The 20310-nt window shown below is 40.7% G+C and overlaps 2 protein-coding genes across 6 annotated transcripts; one reads left to right on the forward strand and one right to left on the reverse strand.

Annotated features, from left to right (window-relative positions):
• Window positions 1-1276: 1276 nt before the first annotated feature.
• On the forward strand, window positions 1277-20299 carry klhl12 (kelch-like family member 12). Of its 5 annotated transcripts, none has more exons than XR_003984725.1 (13): window positions 11898-12508; window positions 13695-13921; window positions 14109-14262; window positions 14972-15189; window positions 15943-16092; window positions 16216-16330; window positions 16444-16550; window positions 16638-16833; window positions 16988-17146; window positions 17626-17724; window positions 17821-18007; window positions 19305-19735; window positions 20213-20299. XR_003984725.1 is itself a non-coding variant. In XM_030424037.1 (13 exons), exons 2-13 carry the CDS (start codon window positions 12451-12453, stop codon window positions 19429-19431), a joined length of 1797 nt encoding a protein of 598 aa, XP_030279897.1. In that variant the 5' UTR covers window positions 11898-12299; window positions 12398-12450; the 3' UTR covers window positions 19432-20297. The 5 variants fall into 5 exon arrangements, 4 of the variants coding, with proteins under 4 accessions (XP_030279899.1, XP_030279897.1, XP_030279896.1 ...); XM_030424037.1 differs by having other exon boundaries at window positions 11898-12299; window positions 12398-12508; window positions 19305-20297; XM_030424039.1 differs by lacking the exon at window positions 11898-12508 and adding an exon at window positions 1277-1323 and having other exon boundaries at window positions 19305-20297.
• ptpn1 (protein tyrosine phosphatase non-receptor type 1) lies at window positions 1549-11888 on the reverse strand. Its single transcript, XM_030424043.1, has 9 exons — window positions 11444-11888; window positions 9620-9710; window positions 8653-8753; window positions 7493-7591; window positions 7243-7380; window positions 6343-6552; window positions 6032-6193; window positions 5709-5866; window positions 1549-4832 (listed from the first exon to the last, which is right to left on the reverse strand). The coding sequence occupies exons 1-9, from the start codon at window positions 11498-11500 to the stop codon at window positions 4541-4543; spliced, it is 1308 nt and encodes a 435-aa protein (XP_030279903.1). The 5' UTR covers window positions 11501-11888; the 3' UTR covers window positions 1549-4540.
• Window positions 20300-20310: the final 11 nt, after the last annotated feature.

Consider the following 20310-nt stretch of genomic DNA (forward strand, 5'->3'; position numbering starts at 1 on the left):
TCTGTAATTCCGATGGTGAGAGCGGCAGCAAGAGCTGTTCGAATTTAAAGGAGGTGAAGAACATTTTGATGAAAGGTATTCTCTGTGTAGCTGGAAGCAGTTATGAGTTGAATAAAATGGGAGTAGAACTTGTGGCATGCAGCATCCCTATCCGCTTAAAAACTGAAAGCAGTTTATAGATTGCCAGCAGAGGAACACTTCCGACTCAACTTAATTACTGTCCACTATAAATAAAAGCATAGTTAATGAGCAAACCCAGGTACCATACAGAGAACAGGAAAGAGTGGGCTGTAGTAAAAAGCCAAGACTCCATATTCTCAGAGAGGCAGACAGCGAGCAGTGAGTTTCACAGTCCTACAGAGCCACCTGGTGGTGTTTCTAAAACACTTCACTCAGCCCCTCGAGAGGCCGAGAATAAACTCTACTCACTGTTAAATATACTTTCTGCAGCAACAATATAAAGTGCATGATCACAGTACAAAAGATGTGCTTCGCGGAGATGTTTCAGCACCCTTTAAAGACCCGCTCTAATGAAAACAAGTTATTAACCTCATTAACCATATGGTCTTTTGTGACACAAGACATATGATGTGTCGTAAATGTGTTTTAAACATGTTTTAAATGTGAATTGTGTGTCACTGTTGGGACACTGTAAGATTATATTTGATTTTATTTATTTTTCAGCTACTACACATTAACAAATAGGGACATAAACCTGCAACTGCCATCAACAGCATGTCGAATATCAGTTGTTCTGGTGGTTGGTTGTTACAGATGTGGGGATCTCCAGTTATGGTTAAGCAATTATCAGTGGTTAGACTGTTGGGCCTTGGTGGAGGTATGTGATCTACTGAGTGCCACATTAGTTCTCTAAAGTTATACAGAACTGTTATTAACCATTAATAAGAAGTACTCCTTTAGTTTGACCCCGTATTTCTACAACAGAAGCTGCAGATAGTGGACTGAAATTAATTTATTAAGACTAACTGCAGAGATGATCACAAAATACATATCTGATATCCTAGTGTGTAAACAGAAGGTCTCTAAGAATGCCGTTTTTATTACCGTTTTTGTTATCATTAACCACAATGTAACTTCACTTCTTTAATGTTGAGTTTGATGATGACACAGTGTTGGTTTGGTATGTGACCATGAGCATTGTATCTCGCATTTGTGGATGAGTTTGCCGTTTCATGTGATGCAAGTTCTTTCTAGCTAAATACCAACAAAACTAAAGGAATGATCTTTGCTTTCAGAGTGAGTGAAGGGACATACCAACAGTATTAATCCAGGGAGGCTCTACTGAAGATGGAGATAAATGCTGTAAGTATACAATAAGGGGATACAAACACGGGTGTCATCAGAAAAGATGTTATTTATGGTTTCTTTTGTTATTGTTTTTTTACATTTTAAAGTAAGTCCCCATCTACTCCAGCTGTTTGGGAGAATGCCAGAAATGTTTTGTGTACTACAAGACCTCTAAATGTTTCTTAAATGTAGCCAATTAGTGGCTTGGCGGACACATCATACTATGACCCAACAACGAGATAAAAACACAGTCATGTGTGAACTTTTATTACCACAGTCATTGTTCAGAAGTAGTACTGAGAATGAGGTTATAGATGCAAATCTGTTCTACAAACCAGAACAAATCGGCAGTAGACTTTTTCTTTTATTTAAAAAGGAAAACAACAAATGTAAATAAAAAAATACATGTTTTTGAGCTCAGCAAGTATAGAAAAACAGGAAAACCTGGTGCAATGGCTGCACAGGTGCTGAGACTTAATCTCTTGCCAAAGCAGAAAAAAAAAAATCAGCACACTGAAACCTGATTTGAAAAAAATATATATATCTAATAATAAGAGTGTGTCCCTGGACAGGGCATTTATACATTCTAAAGAAAGGTACAGCTGTCGGACTCAAGTACTGAACCATGTCGAGTCACAAAGGTAAACTGGATGCTAGCAGCTTAGCTAATCTCTTCTTAGGACAAACCTGTTGATTCACAAATGCAGCATGCTAAAAAAAACATGATCATACAATACAAAAACAATATTGCCAGCTCAGGGCCACGCCATGATACAACAGATCATCACTACAGTGTATTGTTTTCATCCCTGTGCTGGTGTTTGATTTTTGGTTTGTTCAGAATCCCTGGTTCCCTGTTCCAACTCAAGAGTTTGAGAACGTAAAGGGTGACACATTATTCAGTATTTGTATTGCTGGCGAAAAGAGTTGCGCGTTCGCTACTTTTGAGTGTCGTTGAGCTGGCATTCTTGTGGGTTTCTTTGCTGACTGAACACATCTTGTTACCACAGGTATCAGTTTCATTCAGTTTATTCTCTTGGCTTGAAAAGCCTCCGCATATTTTTTATCCACTGTGACTGAAAAGAACAGTAACTAAATGAAATTCAGGTGAAAAACACAAAAAATGTCAAGATTTTTTCCCCAACGTCAATTTGAGAATGCCAGGCGAATGGAGAATGAGACATGCCACCTTCTCTGGGGCTTTTCCACTGCGCCAAGTCAGACCGAATGGCACGGGTTTGCTCTTCCATTAACCAGTTTTAACATGGCAAGCTGAGCCGAGCGCCAAGGACGAACCCCTCTCTCCCTCAAACTCAATATATTCAACTTAATTCATGTCTGTGCATGAGACCGGTGAGAAAGATATTCTTTGAAGTATTTTTGTTCAGCGCCAAGCAATTTTGTAGCTGCAACTGAATCTCTGTGGTTGAAGTAGGGCTGTCACAATATCAGATTTTAACTACACAATAATATTAGCACGTTATCTAAAAAATAATAACAAATGACCCCAAAAATTGCATGCAATCAAATCCATCTTTAACTTTGCACTCTATGTTTTGTCTCTTTTTTGGGGGGGCTTTTTGGAGAGTTTGTAACTATAACTCAAAAAAGAACAGAAACAACTATTACTGGTAAAAAGGCCGCCAGATGACCTCGCGAATAAAACCTACGCTGGATTATTCACTCGATATCATCATACAGCAAGTGTATAAGTATTTAAAGTTTTAATAACAGGATTACTGTGAATATTGCGATGTCAGAACACCCCTAGTTTGAAGTTTGGTTAATCTTCAGCGACTCTTGCTTGTTCTCTCAGATGTCTGCTGTAAAGTTACTAATGGTCAAAACCCAACATTTCCTGATTTTGCTACTTCATAATAAAAGCTTTAAAAGAACTAAATAACGGAGGACTCTTATTGTGAAGAACTTAAAAGGAAATGACAAGTGTTTATCACCGAATTAGCAGAGCTTTGTTAGCAGCTATTCTTTGATAGTACTGCAGGGAGGAGAAGTTTTTACAACCTGTCTCCTGACCACCACTGAGGACGAGCGTGTCATTCATTCAAGACGTGCCATCAAGCTGGTAGCCCTGCTGTAATGGAAATGCAAATCCCTGCCACACTGGGCTGACATGCCGAGTCAAGACGGGCCAGTGTTCGTGCATGGAAAGGGTTCACATGTCTCTGCACCATTTTGTTTTTAAAAAAAAGACTTTTCTGTGTCACTGTTGAGCCACCAGGGAGACAAAACGCAGAGGGAACCAGTCTACATCTCACATGTGACGCACTGTAAATGTTATATTAATATTTCTCACAGAATTAAGTCAAGCATCAGTAGAAAGCTCCACTAACTACCACTCGCGCAAATGTTCTTACACAAATTCACACATACTGTATGTACTCGACTAACATGCCTCCTGCAGCCCTACACAGGCCGATAACGAGTCAATGCCCACACCAGCATGCATCTCTTATCTAGTGGGCACAGGGTCGCTTCACACTAACTTTCACATATTTCACCTTACTGTTTGGTTAATGTTGACCAAAAACAAAAATAACAAAACATTAAAAAAAAAATAAACATGTGTCCTGCTTACTGGCATATAGTCAGTCAGGCTGGTCAAAGAAATCTGGCTCCATGATACATTTGTGTAAGCAAAAGACAGTTATGGTGGAGAGAAAAAAAAAAAGTATAATCCTAACGGACACTTTAGGAAAGGATGAAAAGGAAGAACACATATACATTTGGTAAATAAGAGGACACGCATGTAAAATGGGCTGACAGGCCATTCATCCTGGTTCACAACGGAGCTAAATTAACCCTTTTCGTTATTGACACAAGCCCTCTAACCCTTAAAATTATCAACTTTGGAGCTCATCTTGTCCTGGGCATGAGCTAGACTACCGGCTGCCCTGCTGTTGAGTCTGCATTAAAGTCGGCACACGTAATGGGGATGTGACACCTGAAAAACTTAGGCCCTGAGCATCCAAGATGACATACTGAAAGAATGTTGTGTGGGTAAGAAGAATCGGCCCCCTTCATTACCGACCAGAAAACCCCTCACACTGCATTTGTAAAATAAACGAGTGAACCTGAATCTGCTGAAGTCCAAATATTCCGCTCTCTCGCAGAGCAAACCCAGAGTCAAAGCAGGCTGACTGGCCAGCCAAGTCCACTTTGCAACATCAGTGGAGAGACGGGGAGGAACAAAAAGGAGGAGAAAGGACAGACATCAGTGGAAATAGGCTCGATAACAGACATAAGCACTGAGAGCCAGTGCTGTGCACAGGCACACATTGGTTAGTAGAGGGGCCCAAGTCCCCGGCACAGGAGAATTTTCCTTCTGCTGCACTGCAGCCTCGGGTGTCTCTTGCTCTTCAGTCTCGTGCTGCTGCTGGGATTTGGTTGGAGCTCTGGAGGTGTGATCTTGGATTTCCGTGTAGCCGTCGAGCTGATTGGCACTGTCAGGAGGAGGCTGGGGGGCCGCAACGTTCCTCTTACGCAGCTCCGACTCTTGTGAGGAACTGAATGAGGCAAGAGTAGATCGTTAATGTCTCCAAAAGTCTGTTTTGTTGGATCAGAAGAGTTGAGAGATTCTCGATGAATGTTCCTGAAGATGTTTGCGCCAGCTCATCGAAATTCTAATGTAGGCTATTTAGGATGTGTTTCCCAAATAAAACTGGATTAAAGCATGCAAACGTGTTCACCTGGAGTGATCTGTTGTTACATCCAGTGACTGCCAAGTCTACAAGCTGTGTTGCTGACTAAACCTAACTGGTCCTACTGACAAAACTATCTTTAGCTTGCTATTAATCAAGGCACCTTAAAAAGAAGGAAGGGTTATAAGCTCACTGAATGTGGCTTTGGGGCCGGAGAAACACAGTTAAACCCAAACATGTCTATGTCATACGAGTTCTGATGAAGAAACAGCTCCAGATATTAATGGACACACTTCAGAGAGTAGGTTAACCACTGATTTTTTTATTGACATGTTGTTGGAAAGGCTGCTGTTTTGCAGTGTCTTTGCAGTCGTATCAGTGGAAATCAGTCAGACCTGCCTTGTTTGTTGATAATGTTATCAGGCTTGTCAAATATTTTGGGGGGGGGACATACTCTGAAGTTTGTTCTCTCATTTTCTGGAGTCGTTTCTCCATCATAAGTCATATGACATAGGTATGATGGGTTTTAGTGTGTTTGTCCATTCGTTTCCCGTGAACACCAATCATCTGTCACCCCAGCCTGGCCCCAAAGCAAGATTCAGTGACACAGTGACCCTTTCTTTTTTTAAGTTCCTTGCAAAAACCAGAAAGTAAACCCAGAAGCTGGAAAGGATTTTTGGCACAAACCACACATTCGTTCCAGATAAACTGAAACTTTAACACGATTATTTGGAAATTTACCCCAGACTGCGGATCTCCATCTGTTGGATGATGTCATCATTTTCAGGGAAAAAGGATGGCTCAACTTTGCCATTGTGTGGGTCTCTGGGAGGAGGAATAGGAGGAGGGGTGAACTCGGGAGGATCGTCTTCCTCGTTAGAGAGCTCTTTCCATGACTCCTGAGAAAAAAAAAATATATATATATATATATATATATCCCTTTGACTCATTGCAAGATTACAAAAATACTTGTACCATGTGTTTTTATTCCGTAGAGTCCAATGTACATGAGAAGTTTATCCAAATAAGTGAAGTTTGTAGCTGAATAGACAGGATGGACTTGCCTGCAGAGACGTATCTCCCTTGATGTACTTGGCACCTTCAATGACAGCAAGGTAGGAGAAGCGAAGCTGATCTGCTGTCTGAATCAAACCCATCCGATAGCGTCGCATCTCCAGCAGCACTTCACGAATCCGCACTGAAGACGGATCTTTTCGCATGGACATCTATATAACACAGCAAAACATTTTTTTTAAAGCACATGATGGATGCGACTGACATCTGAAACTCTACATTACTGGCTGCTTATAACAATGATCAAGGAATTTAGTGTTATTCTCTGCATTATTTCTCAATAGAGGAAATCTGTACAAACCAATAAGAGGCAGGTGTCAACGAGACAAAATGTCCCAGAGCGTCCGATGCCGGCGCTGCAGTGCACCACCACTGGTCCCTGGTCCGAATTCAGACAACCCGACTCTCGCACCTTGAAAAGGAAGTTAAGGAAGGAGGCAGGAGACTCTGGCACCCCAAAGTCAGGCCAGGTGGTGTAGTGAAAATGTAAAATCTCACGAGTCTCTTGAGTCTGTAAAGGAAGACAAGAGGGTAAAAAAAAAACATCCAGACATGTAAGAGGAACTGAAAGACCAAAGAAGAGAGCGATCTTTTCAAAATCGTACGAAGTCTGAAATCCTCCGTTTAAGGTGACATTGAGGATTTTTGGTATTGCAGAAACATCTTTTCCTAAATGCATTTAAGAAAAAACCCCATCTCATCTTGGTATAGAAATGTAGCTTTTACAGAATCATACTAGCTTAGGAATCTTAATTAAGGATGGGATAGATCCTGTCCTAAATCCAAAATAACTGTCAAAAATGGCAGCAACACTGTTTTTAGGTCTATATGTTGAAGTCTGACGTTAACCTGACCATGTATTTATGGATATACATCATCTTTTCCACCGACACAAGTAATGAAGCTAAAGCAAAATGCCCATTCTGATCATTATAGCATGCTAGCTAGCCAGTTTACAGCTCCAGTCAGGATTTCTTTAGTTGAAATCAGATACAAGGACTGAGATCAGACACAGTCATCAGTTTGAAAACTGCTTCTGTAATGGGAAGATTTTCCAATTTTTAAAACCCAAGATCAGATTTTAGGTTATTTTTCTGTAGTGGAACACCAGGAAATTATATGCACCCAATATTAAAGTCTGTATTCCTAATTTGAAACCATGTCTACGTTTACACACAATACCTTGAGATATAATACTTACAGACAGGTTTTCCAACTCCAGCTGACGGACTGTGTAGTAAGATTTGACGTCTTCTGAGACAAAGGTAAGCTTGAAATTGGTGTCATCAAAGATAGCATCCCTCTCCTCTCTGTGAGGCCAATATTGGGCACATTTTATCTAAAGAAGGTGCACATTCAATAAGGTAACAAAGAGAGAAAGGCAGTGAGGTTATTGGAGCAAAAACAAGACATGCTGAGACTGTCAGATTAAGAAAGAAAACAGTGCTTACAGATCCTTTCTCTATGACTCTGTTGAGCATCACCACACCGCGGCTCCTCTGCTCCCACACCATCTCCCAGAAGTTGCCACATGTATTTGGAAGGGGTCCCTGAAAAACAATGACTGTTGTGTTAGAAGAGTTATTCTGAGTCTGTCTGAATAAAGAACGGAGCATCAGTTTAAAGATCTCTGCAGGGCTACTATTCTTTAAAGGGGACTGCTTTAAACAGAGTGTGTATTGAATTTTCTGTCACCCATCTTAATTTCTAGCAAAACACACTTTCTATGTATTTTTTCCCAAATCAGATTTTTGTTTGGTTTAGTCACTAAAATCTCTCCACAGCATCCTCTTACTGTTGACAAATGGATGAGAGTAACTGATAAAAACGTTGACACACTCAACTGAACATTCACAGCATCAAGCTGTACAAGCAGCATCGAGTGAATTGTGTTTTTTTTCTAGCCCTGCATTAAGTGACTTAATCATGCAGCTCCTCTACGTTTTTAAAAAGGTTATTGGACCGTTTAATTCAATTATGAAGGTAAAACAAGTAATTTCGCCGCCGGGGATGTGACACTAAAAGTTATCCACCGTTTCATAGCTGCTCCAGCTAGTTAATAACAGCTGGAGCGGCTGGAAATTACAGGAAATTAACCAAAAGGCAGGAGAGCTCAGAGATTACTTTTTAAATTCTGGGATTAAAACTTGGATTCATCTTCACTTCAGTCAACCCGACAGCAGCAGCAATCCACCAAGGTGAACTCCGTTGCTGGGTGGTTATGTTCTGTAATGTCGACTGCTGGCTGGAGCTGAAGGGGAAATGTACTTCACTTCATGAACTTAATGTTACAGAGAGGAGAGAGAGAACCAGCGTCTCTGGTGGGTGCTGACTTCACTGAGAGCTGACCTGAATTAAAACTGGCATACACTACATCAACCCTGGATTTGTGCCATTCATTGCGATCTTACAACCTGATAAAGCAAAGTAATTTGGCTGTTTCGGGAAAATAATTGCAATTGGTCCAGCGGTCAAACTTGCATTGCGTGTTTGCAGCATAACAGGCATTTCCAATACTGGTGTTGGTATCAGAACAATCTAGTGGCCTACAAATAACAGGTAGGAACACTGTGTAAGGTAGTTTAATGTTCTAAAAGACCTCTATGCTTACCTGAGTAAGAATATAGTTCCTCTGTGCCTCTTCTACTGTTATTAGGCTGGCATTAATGTAGTCATTCGCACCCAGCTGCAGACATATTCTGCTGTGGTCAACTGAAGAAGGGGAGAGAGAAAAAAAGAGCATTATATAAATATGCATGTGTGTTGTTATCATGTCAAAACCCTCATGGGACTATAAATGCGAGTCTCAGACCGACACAGCTGCTGAGAACATACGACAAGTCCTCTTTAAACAAGACGCAGGTGTTCGATCTGAGCTTTAATACTGACATCGATAATGTCAACTTTTCATTTCAAGTTAAAAAAGTAAACAGCGCAAATACGTTTCAGATAACTGATGTTCATGTCGTGCTAAAAATAAGTCTGAATAACAGTTTCATGGCATGTACAGTAACTATTTGCAAGCTGGCCTGCATAATTTGCATAACTTAATCAGTGTGAAAAAGAGGAAACCACAGAGAGTTCAGCTGTTGGCTTGTGACGCTGTGGAAAAAGAGGTTTTATTGATAATAAGTCATTTGAAACGGCACTGAAACATTAAATGTATGGTGATTAATTATTCTTATTATAAAAAATGAGATCAAATCAGAGATTAAAAATATGAGGCATTTTAAAATCTAACTTTAATGTGATTAATGTCTGCTCCAGACACTTATTTGTCGATCAACTCTTAACTCCAACTTGTTTACAGTGTTTTATACGTGACTACGTATAAAATACGTTTGTTGGGATACATTATTCTAATGCTTTATTTCAGGTGTCAGAGTGTAGTTGAATGTGGTTGTTAATTAATGTGTACTGTTCCCTGTAGTAAACAAATTAACAGAGCCGGAACGCCCATGTAAGATTCAGTTGAGGAAGTCTCACCATGAGACTCACCCTCATCAATTCAAAAGGAGTACTTGAAATGTTCACAGTCTGCTCTGTCCAAAAAAAAAAACAAAAAAAGATGAACTCACATGGGCTAACATCTCTGTAACGATTCCGATTCTTGTTTTCGGGTAATTTTGCAACCTTGCAAGGGAGTTCACATGACTGCTGACGAATCTCCTGTGACAGAATAACAAAAGAACATTAGATCAACATCACATTAAATGTCTGAAGCGACAAGAATGGTGGAGGCTTTGTTTCCGTGGCTTTAACAAATTCAAAGTGTGGCTGCATAATACGATCAAAAAACCTAATTGCAGTAATTTACAGAGCTGATATGCAGTTTTTGGGGCTGATGCTGACACCAACATTAGAGATTTAAAAAATCCCGATATGAATAAATTGGCCGATATACTCTCATTATCTGCAGTGACCCCTCAAATGTGATTATCGAACACTTGTGACAAAAATCTGTATGGAAGAAGGATATTTTACAGTTTAACAATAAAATAACGTCAGTCTCAAATAATATCAGTGAATTGAAAAAGGAAAACCTCACTCGAAATCTGATAATTATAAATCGCCCCAGGCAACATTTTCTACGCTGTGAAGTGTTCAAGACCAAAAGATTTTCGTATTGGCCGTTATCAACAACATATACGCCGATTTCTGACAATAATATCAACCAACCGGTGTATCTGTCAGGCTCAAATTATTCTTACATGATGTTGTGATTGCGATGATTCACAACAGTGTGAATGAAACATTTTGCATCACACTCTTCATCTTCAGAGAAAAACGCTATTAAAATCCTAATAATGTGATATTTGTTTGGGTCTGTACCACACACACCAGGGAACTTGCTGCACTACAGTGCGTCACTCTTGCAATCTGAATATCACACTTAAATATACTGCAGTTTCGATTATATTTCGATTAGTTGTGCAGCTCTTAGGGATGCACGATTTCTTTTATTAGCCGATATAGTAATAACCTGCTTCTTGTGGCCGGTACCGATAAGATAATTATGTGAACCTGCGGTACAAAGTGCTTAGATGTAGTGGGTGAAGGTGATTGATTTAATAGTCGGTATCTTCATAGATCATAGCTCTTTTCTCCCTCCTCTGTGAACATCACAGCCATGTTGTCTTCCTCTGAACCTGTTAAAATACGTCAACAATCGCAACTACATGTTTCTTCTTCTTCTTGTATATGGTCAATGGCAGATAACAAACCAGCTTTGCTTGTTAGGTCAATGAATTGATCAAATTGGCCTCGTGTTTTCGACTGTTTATCAAATTGGATTTCACTGATATTGATAAAAAAAGCTAATATAATAATGTTCCAGTTTAGCAGTCAGATATTGTTATCATGCATCCCCAGCAGTTCTGATTGAAAGCAGAATCTAAGCACATATCTTGAAATGGGGAGTTTTGCTGTGGAAAATAAACACACCATCTGATAATATTGTATATACATATATATAACTTCCTAAAAGTGTCCCAGTCGTGTGGGTGTGGGGTGTTGAGCACACACATTAATGCTTACAGGGTAAAAAATATATACATCAGCTGATTCAACTGTGATCAATGGGTGTTGTGGGGAAAAAAAAAGCTGCAATATGAGGACATGAAACAAGAACCGTTCAGTCTGTACAGGCACAATGTTAACAGTGTAGTGATGGTGGGATATTCTGCCTGCTTGTGACCCAGACTCACGCATCAATCATCGGATTGGTCCAGGCAGGCGGAACACCGACCCAACTAAAGCCGAACGAGGCTGATAACTACAGAAACGCTACGCAGCTTCACACTCGTTGAGCTTTAGCTATCATTAGGCCTTAAAAAAAAAAAAGTATCAGCTTCCCCCCCAAACGGTCCATTTCCACCTTGATTTTCGCCGAGAGGTCCTACCTGATAAATGGCGCTCCAACTCCCGTTTTCATCGATTTCCCGAAACTCGGCTTCCATTTCTGACAGTCCAGCTGCCACTCCTTCGTCCTCTTCCCCAAAGATACGGACACACCGCAGCTCCCCGGCGATGAAACTAATTGTTCCGTGTCAGTGTCCCGCAGAAGCTGACAACTGTTCCGCCACTATTACACAGTAATTCTCAGTAGGGCAGCTCAGTCTGCCGTGTTACCTCTATCGGCCTGCTTTTTAGCGGAAACACGCCGCCGGCTCCTCCTACACGGTATAGCTGCCGTCCTCGGGTGGCTAAAAAAAGAGCAGAATGTGTTTTTTTAAAGAGATAAAAACCCACTCGGGATTTTCCGCCTCTTAAATGTATTCAAATGTCCTCGTCAGACCGGGACATGTAACTTTATTTGTGAAAGACAGTCACTTTACCATTCCTACGGCGGCTCTAGAGACAGTCGAGCGGGGACGCGCGGAAGGCATCTTGTTTCTGGAACGCAGCCGGACACGCGCACGTACACCCACGTAATGGTCTGTTTACGTCCAATCTGTGGAGTCTCTCTGCTGCTGCTGTGACCTGCTGCAGCTCAGTCAACGAGATATTCTAGCTGCTCTAAACTCGTATCGGGGATGATATGACATTATTGTGAACTATTAGGACGCATGTGTCGTCAAGGAGGTTCGCGCACAGTGTGACGTAGCAGAGGTCGTCATGGATTAGCTGTAGTTGAGTGGCTTTCTCCAGACAGTGTGACTGACAGCAAGGACTGGGACAAGGGACTTTGGTGCTACTGACGTTAGCTAGCAACGCAACTTAGCTAAACGTTTTGACTCAGCCTTACCGCTGCGACAGGTATTATGTAAATTCTTGACAAGTTCTTCTGTGTGTGTCGCTTCATGTGTTGTCTTCCTCTGGCCGCCAGCTCACTTTACATGGCTGTGTTTTCCTAGTTGTTGTCTGGCGTTGGCGTTAGCCCTCAGCTGTCGTTGGCTGCTGCTTGCTAATGTGTAGCTATAGTTATTGCCTCCCAGTGGTGGAAAAAGTATTCAAATCTTTCAACGGTAAGTTGCATTAGCATGACCACAGTGCACAGTTACTGAGTTAAAAGTAAAAGATGTGCATTCAAATGATTATTAGTGATAAAAAAACAAACAATCAAACATTTATGCACCAAACTTAAAAGGGCCATGTTAGTACATCAGTTTACCACATCATTTGCATGATACATTTCCATCTGCTGATCACAGCTATCAGACAAATGAGATACATCATTATAAAGTATCATATTTACATTTTATGATACAGTGGAAACCCTACAAATTGCTATGAACACATCTAAACTAGGGCTGCACAGTTAATCTTGAAAATGATCAGTTATTAATCATCATGTGGCTTAGTGTAATATCAAAATCACAAGAAGCTGCAATTTTATTTTACAATGGAGAAATGTGTGATTATAAAAAAAAGAACATTCTAATGAAGTACTGTAGTGTTGTAGAGATGTACACATCTTGATCTCCAGATGTAAGAAAACAGCAGATGTCACATCATCAACATTTTAAAGAGTGTAGTGTTAGACTTTGATTCATCCTATATCGGGGAAATTCACTTGTGACAGTAGCAGGTAGACAGACATACAATAATTACAAGGGGCATTAAACAAGTAGACCTAAAAATACCCCAAAAGATTTAGATAAGAGAAAGAAAATATGAATATGTAAAAAAAAAAAAAAAAAAAAAAAATGGTATTGTTATTTAATATTTTTTCAGGTGAAAATGAAAGTTGTGAAGCAAAATTGATCATTCCCACAAATCATGAAAACGTGCCAACCACAATACCTGTCAAAATAAATGTGTTTTCGCTTATTTTAAATCATATATTTGACCTTTTATTAGACCGGACAGTAGAGAGGAGGGATGACTTGCAGGGCCACAGTTCAGATTACAGTCTCTGTCCACGGGACACACAAACAACCACATGAGCAGCCAGGACTGACCCTGCAATGTGCTTTTATAACCATATGGTGCAGCCCTGATTCAAACAGCACTGAAGTACAGTTTACATCTTTGACTCTCAGAATTTCCGACTCACACGACTAACATTTTTGTCACTATTTAACACAAGCCATCTGTTAGAATCTCACACATTACCCATCTATTTAATTCACATACTTTATGTGTTACTGTTTGTTTTAGTTCAATATGTAAAAGTAGTGTAGTGGAGGGTAACTTGTGTGTCTGTTTTAGATTCCTTGAGTAGTTTGAGAACCTTGAGGGATTCTCAAGGCGACATGGCTCCCAAGGACATCATGACCAATTCCCATGCCAAATCCATCCTCAATGCGATGAACTCCCTCCGCAAGAGCAACACACTCTGTGATATCACTCTGAGGGTGGAGAACACAGATTTCCCAGCTCACCGGATCGTCTTGGCTGCCTGCAGTGACTACTTTTGTGCCATGTTCACTAGTGAGGTGTGTATGGCTTGATACAATTAAGGCAGTGAGGAAGAAAGATGCCAGAGAGAAAGATTATGAGTTTACCAAACAGGACAATTATAGGAATTGCTACCAGATAATACCCAAGCCTTGTAACTAATCCTTTAATGATATGAGTCTTGTTAAAATGCCTGATAGCCTCCTTTTTTTTGTGGCTTTACAGCTCGCAGAAAAGGGAAAATCTTTTGTCGACATTCAGGGGCTCACTGCGGCGACTATGGAGATCCTGTTGGACTTTGTCTACACAGAGACGGTGTTAGTCACAGTGGAGAACGTCCAAGAACTACTCCCTGCAGCGTGTTTGCTGCAGCTCAAAGGTATGTTTAGGAGTGCCTGCTGTGCCTTGATTTTAAAAGTGTGTGCCCAAGTCAGCTGATATCGATGTGATTGTAGGCAGTGGGTATCTGCAGGTCTTGAAATTCAGTTTTGTTACAAAACAGGCTTTAGAAGGTTATCAAACATCTTAAATGTAATTTACAAAAGTTTTATAAGTCTTTTCTCTTGCCTGTTGTCAGCAGTAATGTTATTTGTTAAATGTATTTGTGTCTGATTGCCGTCTGTTGTAAGACGTTATATAACTCTCAACTATAAGTAGGATTGTTGCAACAATAGGTTGTGGGTTGTAGATCCTTTTTTTGAGTTTCAGTCTGCATCATCAGACCTATAGTTTGCTACAGTATGTAGAGAGCTCATTGCCAGATTTGAGCAGAAACTTAAATTAATTAATCATTTGAAATAGATTGATCCACTTGATGCCTCTTACTTGAGTTGAGATCACATTAATTTAATTTATCTGTAATCTGTAATTACTGTTAAAGGCTGCCGGGAAGCAATGAATAGTGTGATGTATTAAGCTTCATTCTACGTGGTATAAAAGTCTTAATTCGGTGAACCCTGCAGAAACCCTGAGGCACTGCACCACTTTCTAATGAAATTGCTTCATTTGCTGAGTGACATGACAGTCATGTCTAACAGGATTTCATTGAATTTCAGTGATGCATACAAATGTATCTTTGTTCTCCGCAGGAGTGAAAAGAGCGTGTTGTGATTTTTTGGAGAGTCAGCTTGATCCCTCCAACTGCCTGGGTATCCGAGACTTTGCCGAAACTCACAATTGCCTTGACCTGATGCAAGCCGCCGAGCTCTTTTCCCAGAAACATTTCTCAGAGGTGGTTCAGCATGAGGAGTTCATGCTGCTCAGCCAGACAGAAGTTGAGAAGCTTATAAAATGTGATGAAATTCAGGTATGAAAACTGGATGTCACGAGTTATTGTCAGTTGTACTGCAGAGGCTGTTTGATCTGAACATTATCGATAACTGAATATGTTTTTTGAAATACAATTATGACCCCGCGCCCTGATATATCTGTGTATGTACCTGCAGAAACTGTAATAGTTAAAATTCGTGTTTAATTGCCTGTGAAGTATCTTGATTGAAATAGTGTTGTGTCAACTGAGTTTGATGTTCACAGCTTTCTTATTGTCTTTCACCTGAGTGTGAAAAGAAAAGAGCAAGTACCAACCTGCTGTAATCTCAGTCAGTGGGCCCCCCCGGTTCCACTCACTTTTGCGGATTGGACTGACAATGAAAATTGCAGAGAAGAGAACCTGATTTAACTTTGCCTTTGTGCTCAGGAAATTCCTGTTCCCAACCACATGCCTTGCTTTGTGAAAACACAGTTATTATCGCAGAATGATTTATAGATCATCAGTTCCCCCAAATGTCTCCTCCTGTCATTTTTGTTGTTTTTAAAAATAGAGCTAGACCATACATGTAAATCTCAGTCACGCTTAATTTGCCCACAGTGAAACTTTTCTCTTTGTTTATTATTTCTTGTGAGGAATTTACATTGAGATGTTGAGATAGTTAAAGATGGACAGCTTAGCTAGCAGGGCTGCTCACTAATGAACATCTTTAACTGCAGTTGTCAGCTTTTTTTTTATTTTTTTTTTATAATTGATGCGGTTTGATACTTGTTGTATTCTGTCTGTATGTAGGTGGACTCAGAGGAGCCAGTATTTGAAGCTGTATTAAACTGGGTCAAACACAACCGAAAAGAGCGAGAGCCCTACCTGCCAGACATGCTCGAGTTCGTTAGGATGCCACTTCTGACCCCCCGCTACATCACAGATGTCATTGATGCCGAGGTGAGATAAGTGACACACAGCAGTATGTTGTGTAATCATACGCCGAACTTTCAATGGGAGGGTATGTGTTGTCGTATTTATGAAAGTTGGCACCGTAATTAAGCGAGTTTTAACACGTTTCAGCCCCTCATTCGGTGTAGCCTGCCATGCCGAGACCTCGTTGATGAAGCCAAGAAATTCCACTTAAGACCGGAGCTGAGGAGTGAGATGCAGGGCCCACGCACACAAGCTAGACTAGGTAGAAATCTTTTTTTTTTTACATTTTCTTATAACAGTTGATCTATATCTTAATCCTACATTCCTACTTTGTCTTCTACACGGGTGGTAAAATTGATTGATGGGGCTTTTCAGGTGCCAAAGAAGTCCTGTTGGTTATAGGTGGGTTCGGCAGCCAACAATCGCCAATAGACATAGTTGAGAAATATGATCCGAAAACACAAGAATGGAGCTTCCTTCCTGTAAGTATTTCATGATTGAAAGAGACTGTTGTGATTTTTTTCAACCTCAGTTGATCTGGCTAATACAGACATGTATGTCTTAAACAGAACATTGCACGGAAAAGGCGCTATGTCGCCACGGTGTCCCTCCACGATCGAGTTTACGTGATCGGAGGCTACGACGGCCGGTCTAGGCTCAGCTCCGTGGAGTGCCTGGACTACACAGCAGACGAGGACGGTGTTTGGTACACAGTCGCCACCATGAATGTGCGGCGTGGCCTCGCTGGAGCCACAACACTCGGAGGTGAGGGAGCTTCTGTGCCAAATGACTCACGCTGTCACTGGTGTTTTTTTCTTTCTGTGAAATCTCCTGTGTATGTGTCATTCTCCCTCAGAAAAGTACAGAGTTACAGAACAGTTGTGTTTATTCTTTTCTGTTCCGTCTTGGCTCTTCACAGACATGATCTATGTTGCCGGTGGCTTCGATGGCAGCCGTCGTCATACCAGCATGGAGCGATATGACCCAAACATTGACCAGTGGAGCATGCTGGGAGACATGCAGACAGCTAGGGAAGGAGCTGGCCTTGTGGTGGCCAGTGGACTCATATACTGTCTAGGTATGAGGAGATCATTTTGACAGCTCAGTCTTTCATAACTTCGACACGTATGAGGGTTATATTGGGGCCGATTATGTTCGTAATTAGTTGATTGCAATCTACACTTTCAATCGCAACTTCTAGAGAAACAGATATTGTCTTTGGCCAATACGTTCACTGACTCATAACTTCATCTCATATCTCAGATAGTGCAGCTAATTATTTACATTGTCCATTTATCTGTCAATATTTCTCTTGAATAATAAGCTAATCGTTTAGTTTATGAAATGTCAGGGAAAAAAGTAAAAAACATAATTTCCTCAGGGTTAAGATGCTTAATTCAATATGTTTAATTAACTATTACATAAGACAATGAATAGACAAATGCCTTGACATATGAAAGGTTAGACCCGGGGAAGGACTTAAATATTAAAATTGTTTACAGATTTTTCTCTCAATTGATTCATGACCCAGTCATTTCCTTGATTTTTCTTTCATAGGTGGATACGATGGACTGAATATCCTGAACTCAGTGGAGCGGTATGACCCACACACAGGCCACTGGACAAGTGTTACGCCCATGGCCACCAAGCGGTCAGGTAGGTAAAAGAAATAAATAAATAAATAAATAAAGTGAAATATTCCAGCTATTTGTGCGTGTTACTGTTCATCTGAGACTTTTCTGCTGTTTTCAGGAGCTGGTGTGGCTTTACTAAATGACCACATCTATGTAGTCGGAGGCTTTGATGGCGTTTCACACCTCGACTCTGTCGAGGTCTACAACATCAGAACAGACTATTGGACCACTGTAGCCAGTATGACCACTCCTCGATGTTACGTAGGGGCAACCGTTCTCCGAGGACGACTCTACGCCATCGCTGGGTAAGAAGAGTTGTCATGAGGCCTCTCTTTCTGTGACAGTGGATTTAATTAATTGAATCCAATTAGACTTTGTTCAGTGCGACTTCAGCCCAGCCGTCAGTCTGTTAACACAGAAGACTTTCAAAAAGACAACTAATGTTCATCAGGCAAAAAAATGGAACCAGGCTCAGGTTTGCTGCAAGGCGATGACACATCGTCCGTCAACTCGCTGCACTGACCAATCAGAGAGATAGCTTCAGCATTATATTTGTGAAGATAAAGATGAAGATAAAATGTTTGCCATCCAGTGCAGTAAAATCATTTCTCTTAGTATTACAAACCTCTGTACAGTGTTTTGGTGTCTGATACGTCAGTATTGGCACTGGAAAGTGACAAAAGGTTGTCATTTTCAATACAGACACAAAGCATCCTTTACTTAATATCAATGAGCTCAAAAACACTGTAAATTTGAAAGATCTCCAGTTGATTTGATGTGCAGAAGCCTCCCGTTTGCTTCAGATAAACTTTGGTTTATACAGTATATACAACCCAGATTCCCCAAAATATGAGACACTGTGGTAACTTCAAATCTAAATACAAGTGTTAAGTTACAGAAAGCACAATTTGAGCACTGATTATCTCGTCTTTGTCCAACATTCAGTTCAATATCGAAGATCAAAAAGGATTTGCTAATCATTATATTCTGTTTTTATTTATTTACATTTTATTCAGCAGCCCAACGTCTTTGGAAAGGAAGCCTGTGGAATAAAAAATATACACAGAATGAGTTCACTGTGGATTTTGTCCATCGTCACTAACACTGAAAGTGTTTTAGGAAGAGATCTCTTGATGACAAGTATAAACAAGATGAATAATTATAGCAAACAAAACTTGCTTCAGTGTTCATGTCGACAGCTGACTATTGTTTTAAGACAGACTCTCTTCTGAGTTAAATGTCCCACAGAAAAGTGTCGTCTTCCTCTGTCTTTTGTAACGCAGAGTAAAACTGTCTTCTTGTCATCAAATCATCTTTTTCGCTTTTTACCAGAAAAGTTGTGAAGTTTATCTGGATGCACAAACTGTGAGACATGATGGGCGACTGAACAGAGGTCCCGACAGCGTTTGTGCTAATTCCTTTACACTCTGCTAGTTAAGCTGGACCTTCACTCTCCATGTTACACAACGCGTAGAATTAATTAACTTTTTATTGATCTCATGGTCAGTGGTTACAACACACTGCCGCACTGCATCAATGTAACCTCTTTCAGCAGCTCAGTGTGAAGTTAAAACTCTCTGCTTGTCTCATGTCTCTCTCCAGATATGATGGGAACTCCCTCCTCAGCAGTATTGAATGTTACGACCCGGTTATCGACTCCTGGGAGGTTGTAACTTCGATGGCGACACAGCGGTGCGATGCGGGCGTCTGCGTTCTACGAGAGAAGTGATCTCTGCCAAAAACCACGAGGGGAAAAGCAGACAAGAGGACAGGCAGCTAGGCTTTGCTAAAAATGCCACTAAAACAGAGCCACAAAGGGAGATGTTTGTTCGCCAGTATGCAAATAGGTACTCTGAAAAAGAAGTGCGGCTGTTTGGGCTGCCTCCTCGACTGGACGGTCGACCCGCCGACACGCAGACTGTACAACAGAGATTCAGCTTCGCCGTGGTAGACTTCACCTCAAAAGAGGCCTCCAAGGAGCCCATCACCACTTGCATGACTCTCTTCGGTGGTACTTGTTGCTGTCGTTACCTGTGAGATTATTTTTTCAGTTTGTCTTCAAAGTGCAATATATTTCTACTTCATCATAGGAAAACATAAAGAGAAGGAGTTGATTTAGGCTCCAGCTGCTGCTATATGCCTTATGACTTTGGCCTACATCAAACAGTGAACATCCGTGTTGCCTCCCATTTGACTTTGGTGATAGTTACAGTACATTGGCTTATTATCAAGTGTACTCATTTGGCAGTTCCGAGGTCATTAACGGGTCAGTCATTCAACCCTTTTTGTAATTCTTCCTGTAAACAGTGCTTTTAGACTCAAATCACTTTAATACAAAAGGTTTAATACTTATTGTTGCTCTCAGAGTATATATTTAGAGATAAATATTGTTTTAGAAAATGACTGAATTGTACCAGTTTACTTTGATTATTTCGTCCATCTATTTGGCTCAGTTGAAGAATCACAGAGTAGTAAGTTTGAGGTGCATGTGATTTGTTTTTCTTCCTCAGCTCATAAACCTGGATGTGTACATGTAGGACACAAAGTCATAACATCACTGTTGCCTGGGAAGTGAATAAACACACTGAGAACTGACACGTTCGGTGTG

Source organism: Sparus aurata, chromosome 7 (assembly GCF_900880675.1).
Source record: "Sparus aurata chromosome 7, fSpaAur1.1, whole genome shotgun sequence".
NCBI lineage: Eukaryota > Metazoa > Chordata > Actinopteri > Spariformes > Sparidae > Sparus > Sparus aurata.

What these genes read in the sequence shown, in the direction of transcription:
- ptpn1 (XM_030424043.1), bottom strand. Translation starts at nt 11,500, where the DNA reads ATGGAAGCCGAGTTTCGGGAAATCGATGAAAACGGGAGTTGGAGCGCC. An exon ending in GAGTCATAGAGAAAGGATCT is followed by an intron (nt 7,381 to 7,492) that starts GTAAGCACTGTT and finishes CACCTTCTTTAG; the next exon opens with ATAAAATGTGCCCAATATTG. An exon ending in TGGAGTTGGAAAACCTGTCT is followed by an intron (nt 6,553 to 7,242) that starts GTAAGTATTATA and finishes CTTCCTTTACAG; the next exon opens with ACTCAAGAGACTCGTGAGAT.
- klhl12 (XM_030424036.1), top strand. Translation starts at nt 12,451, where the DNA reads ATGTGTAGCTATAGTTATTGCCTCCCAGTGGTGGAAAAAGTATTCAAA. An exon ending in GTGCCATGTTCACTAGTGAG is followed by an intron (nt 13,922 to 14,108) that starts GTGTGTATGGCT and finishes GTGGCTTTACAG; the next exon opens with CTCGCAGAAAAGGGAAAATC. An exon ending in TGGACTCATATACTGTCTAG is followed by an intron (nt 17,147 to 17,625) that starts GTATGAGGAGAT and finishes TTTCTTTCATAG; the next exon opens with GTGGATACGATGGACTGAAT.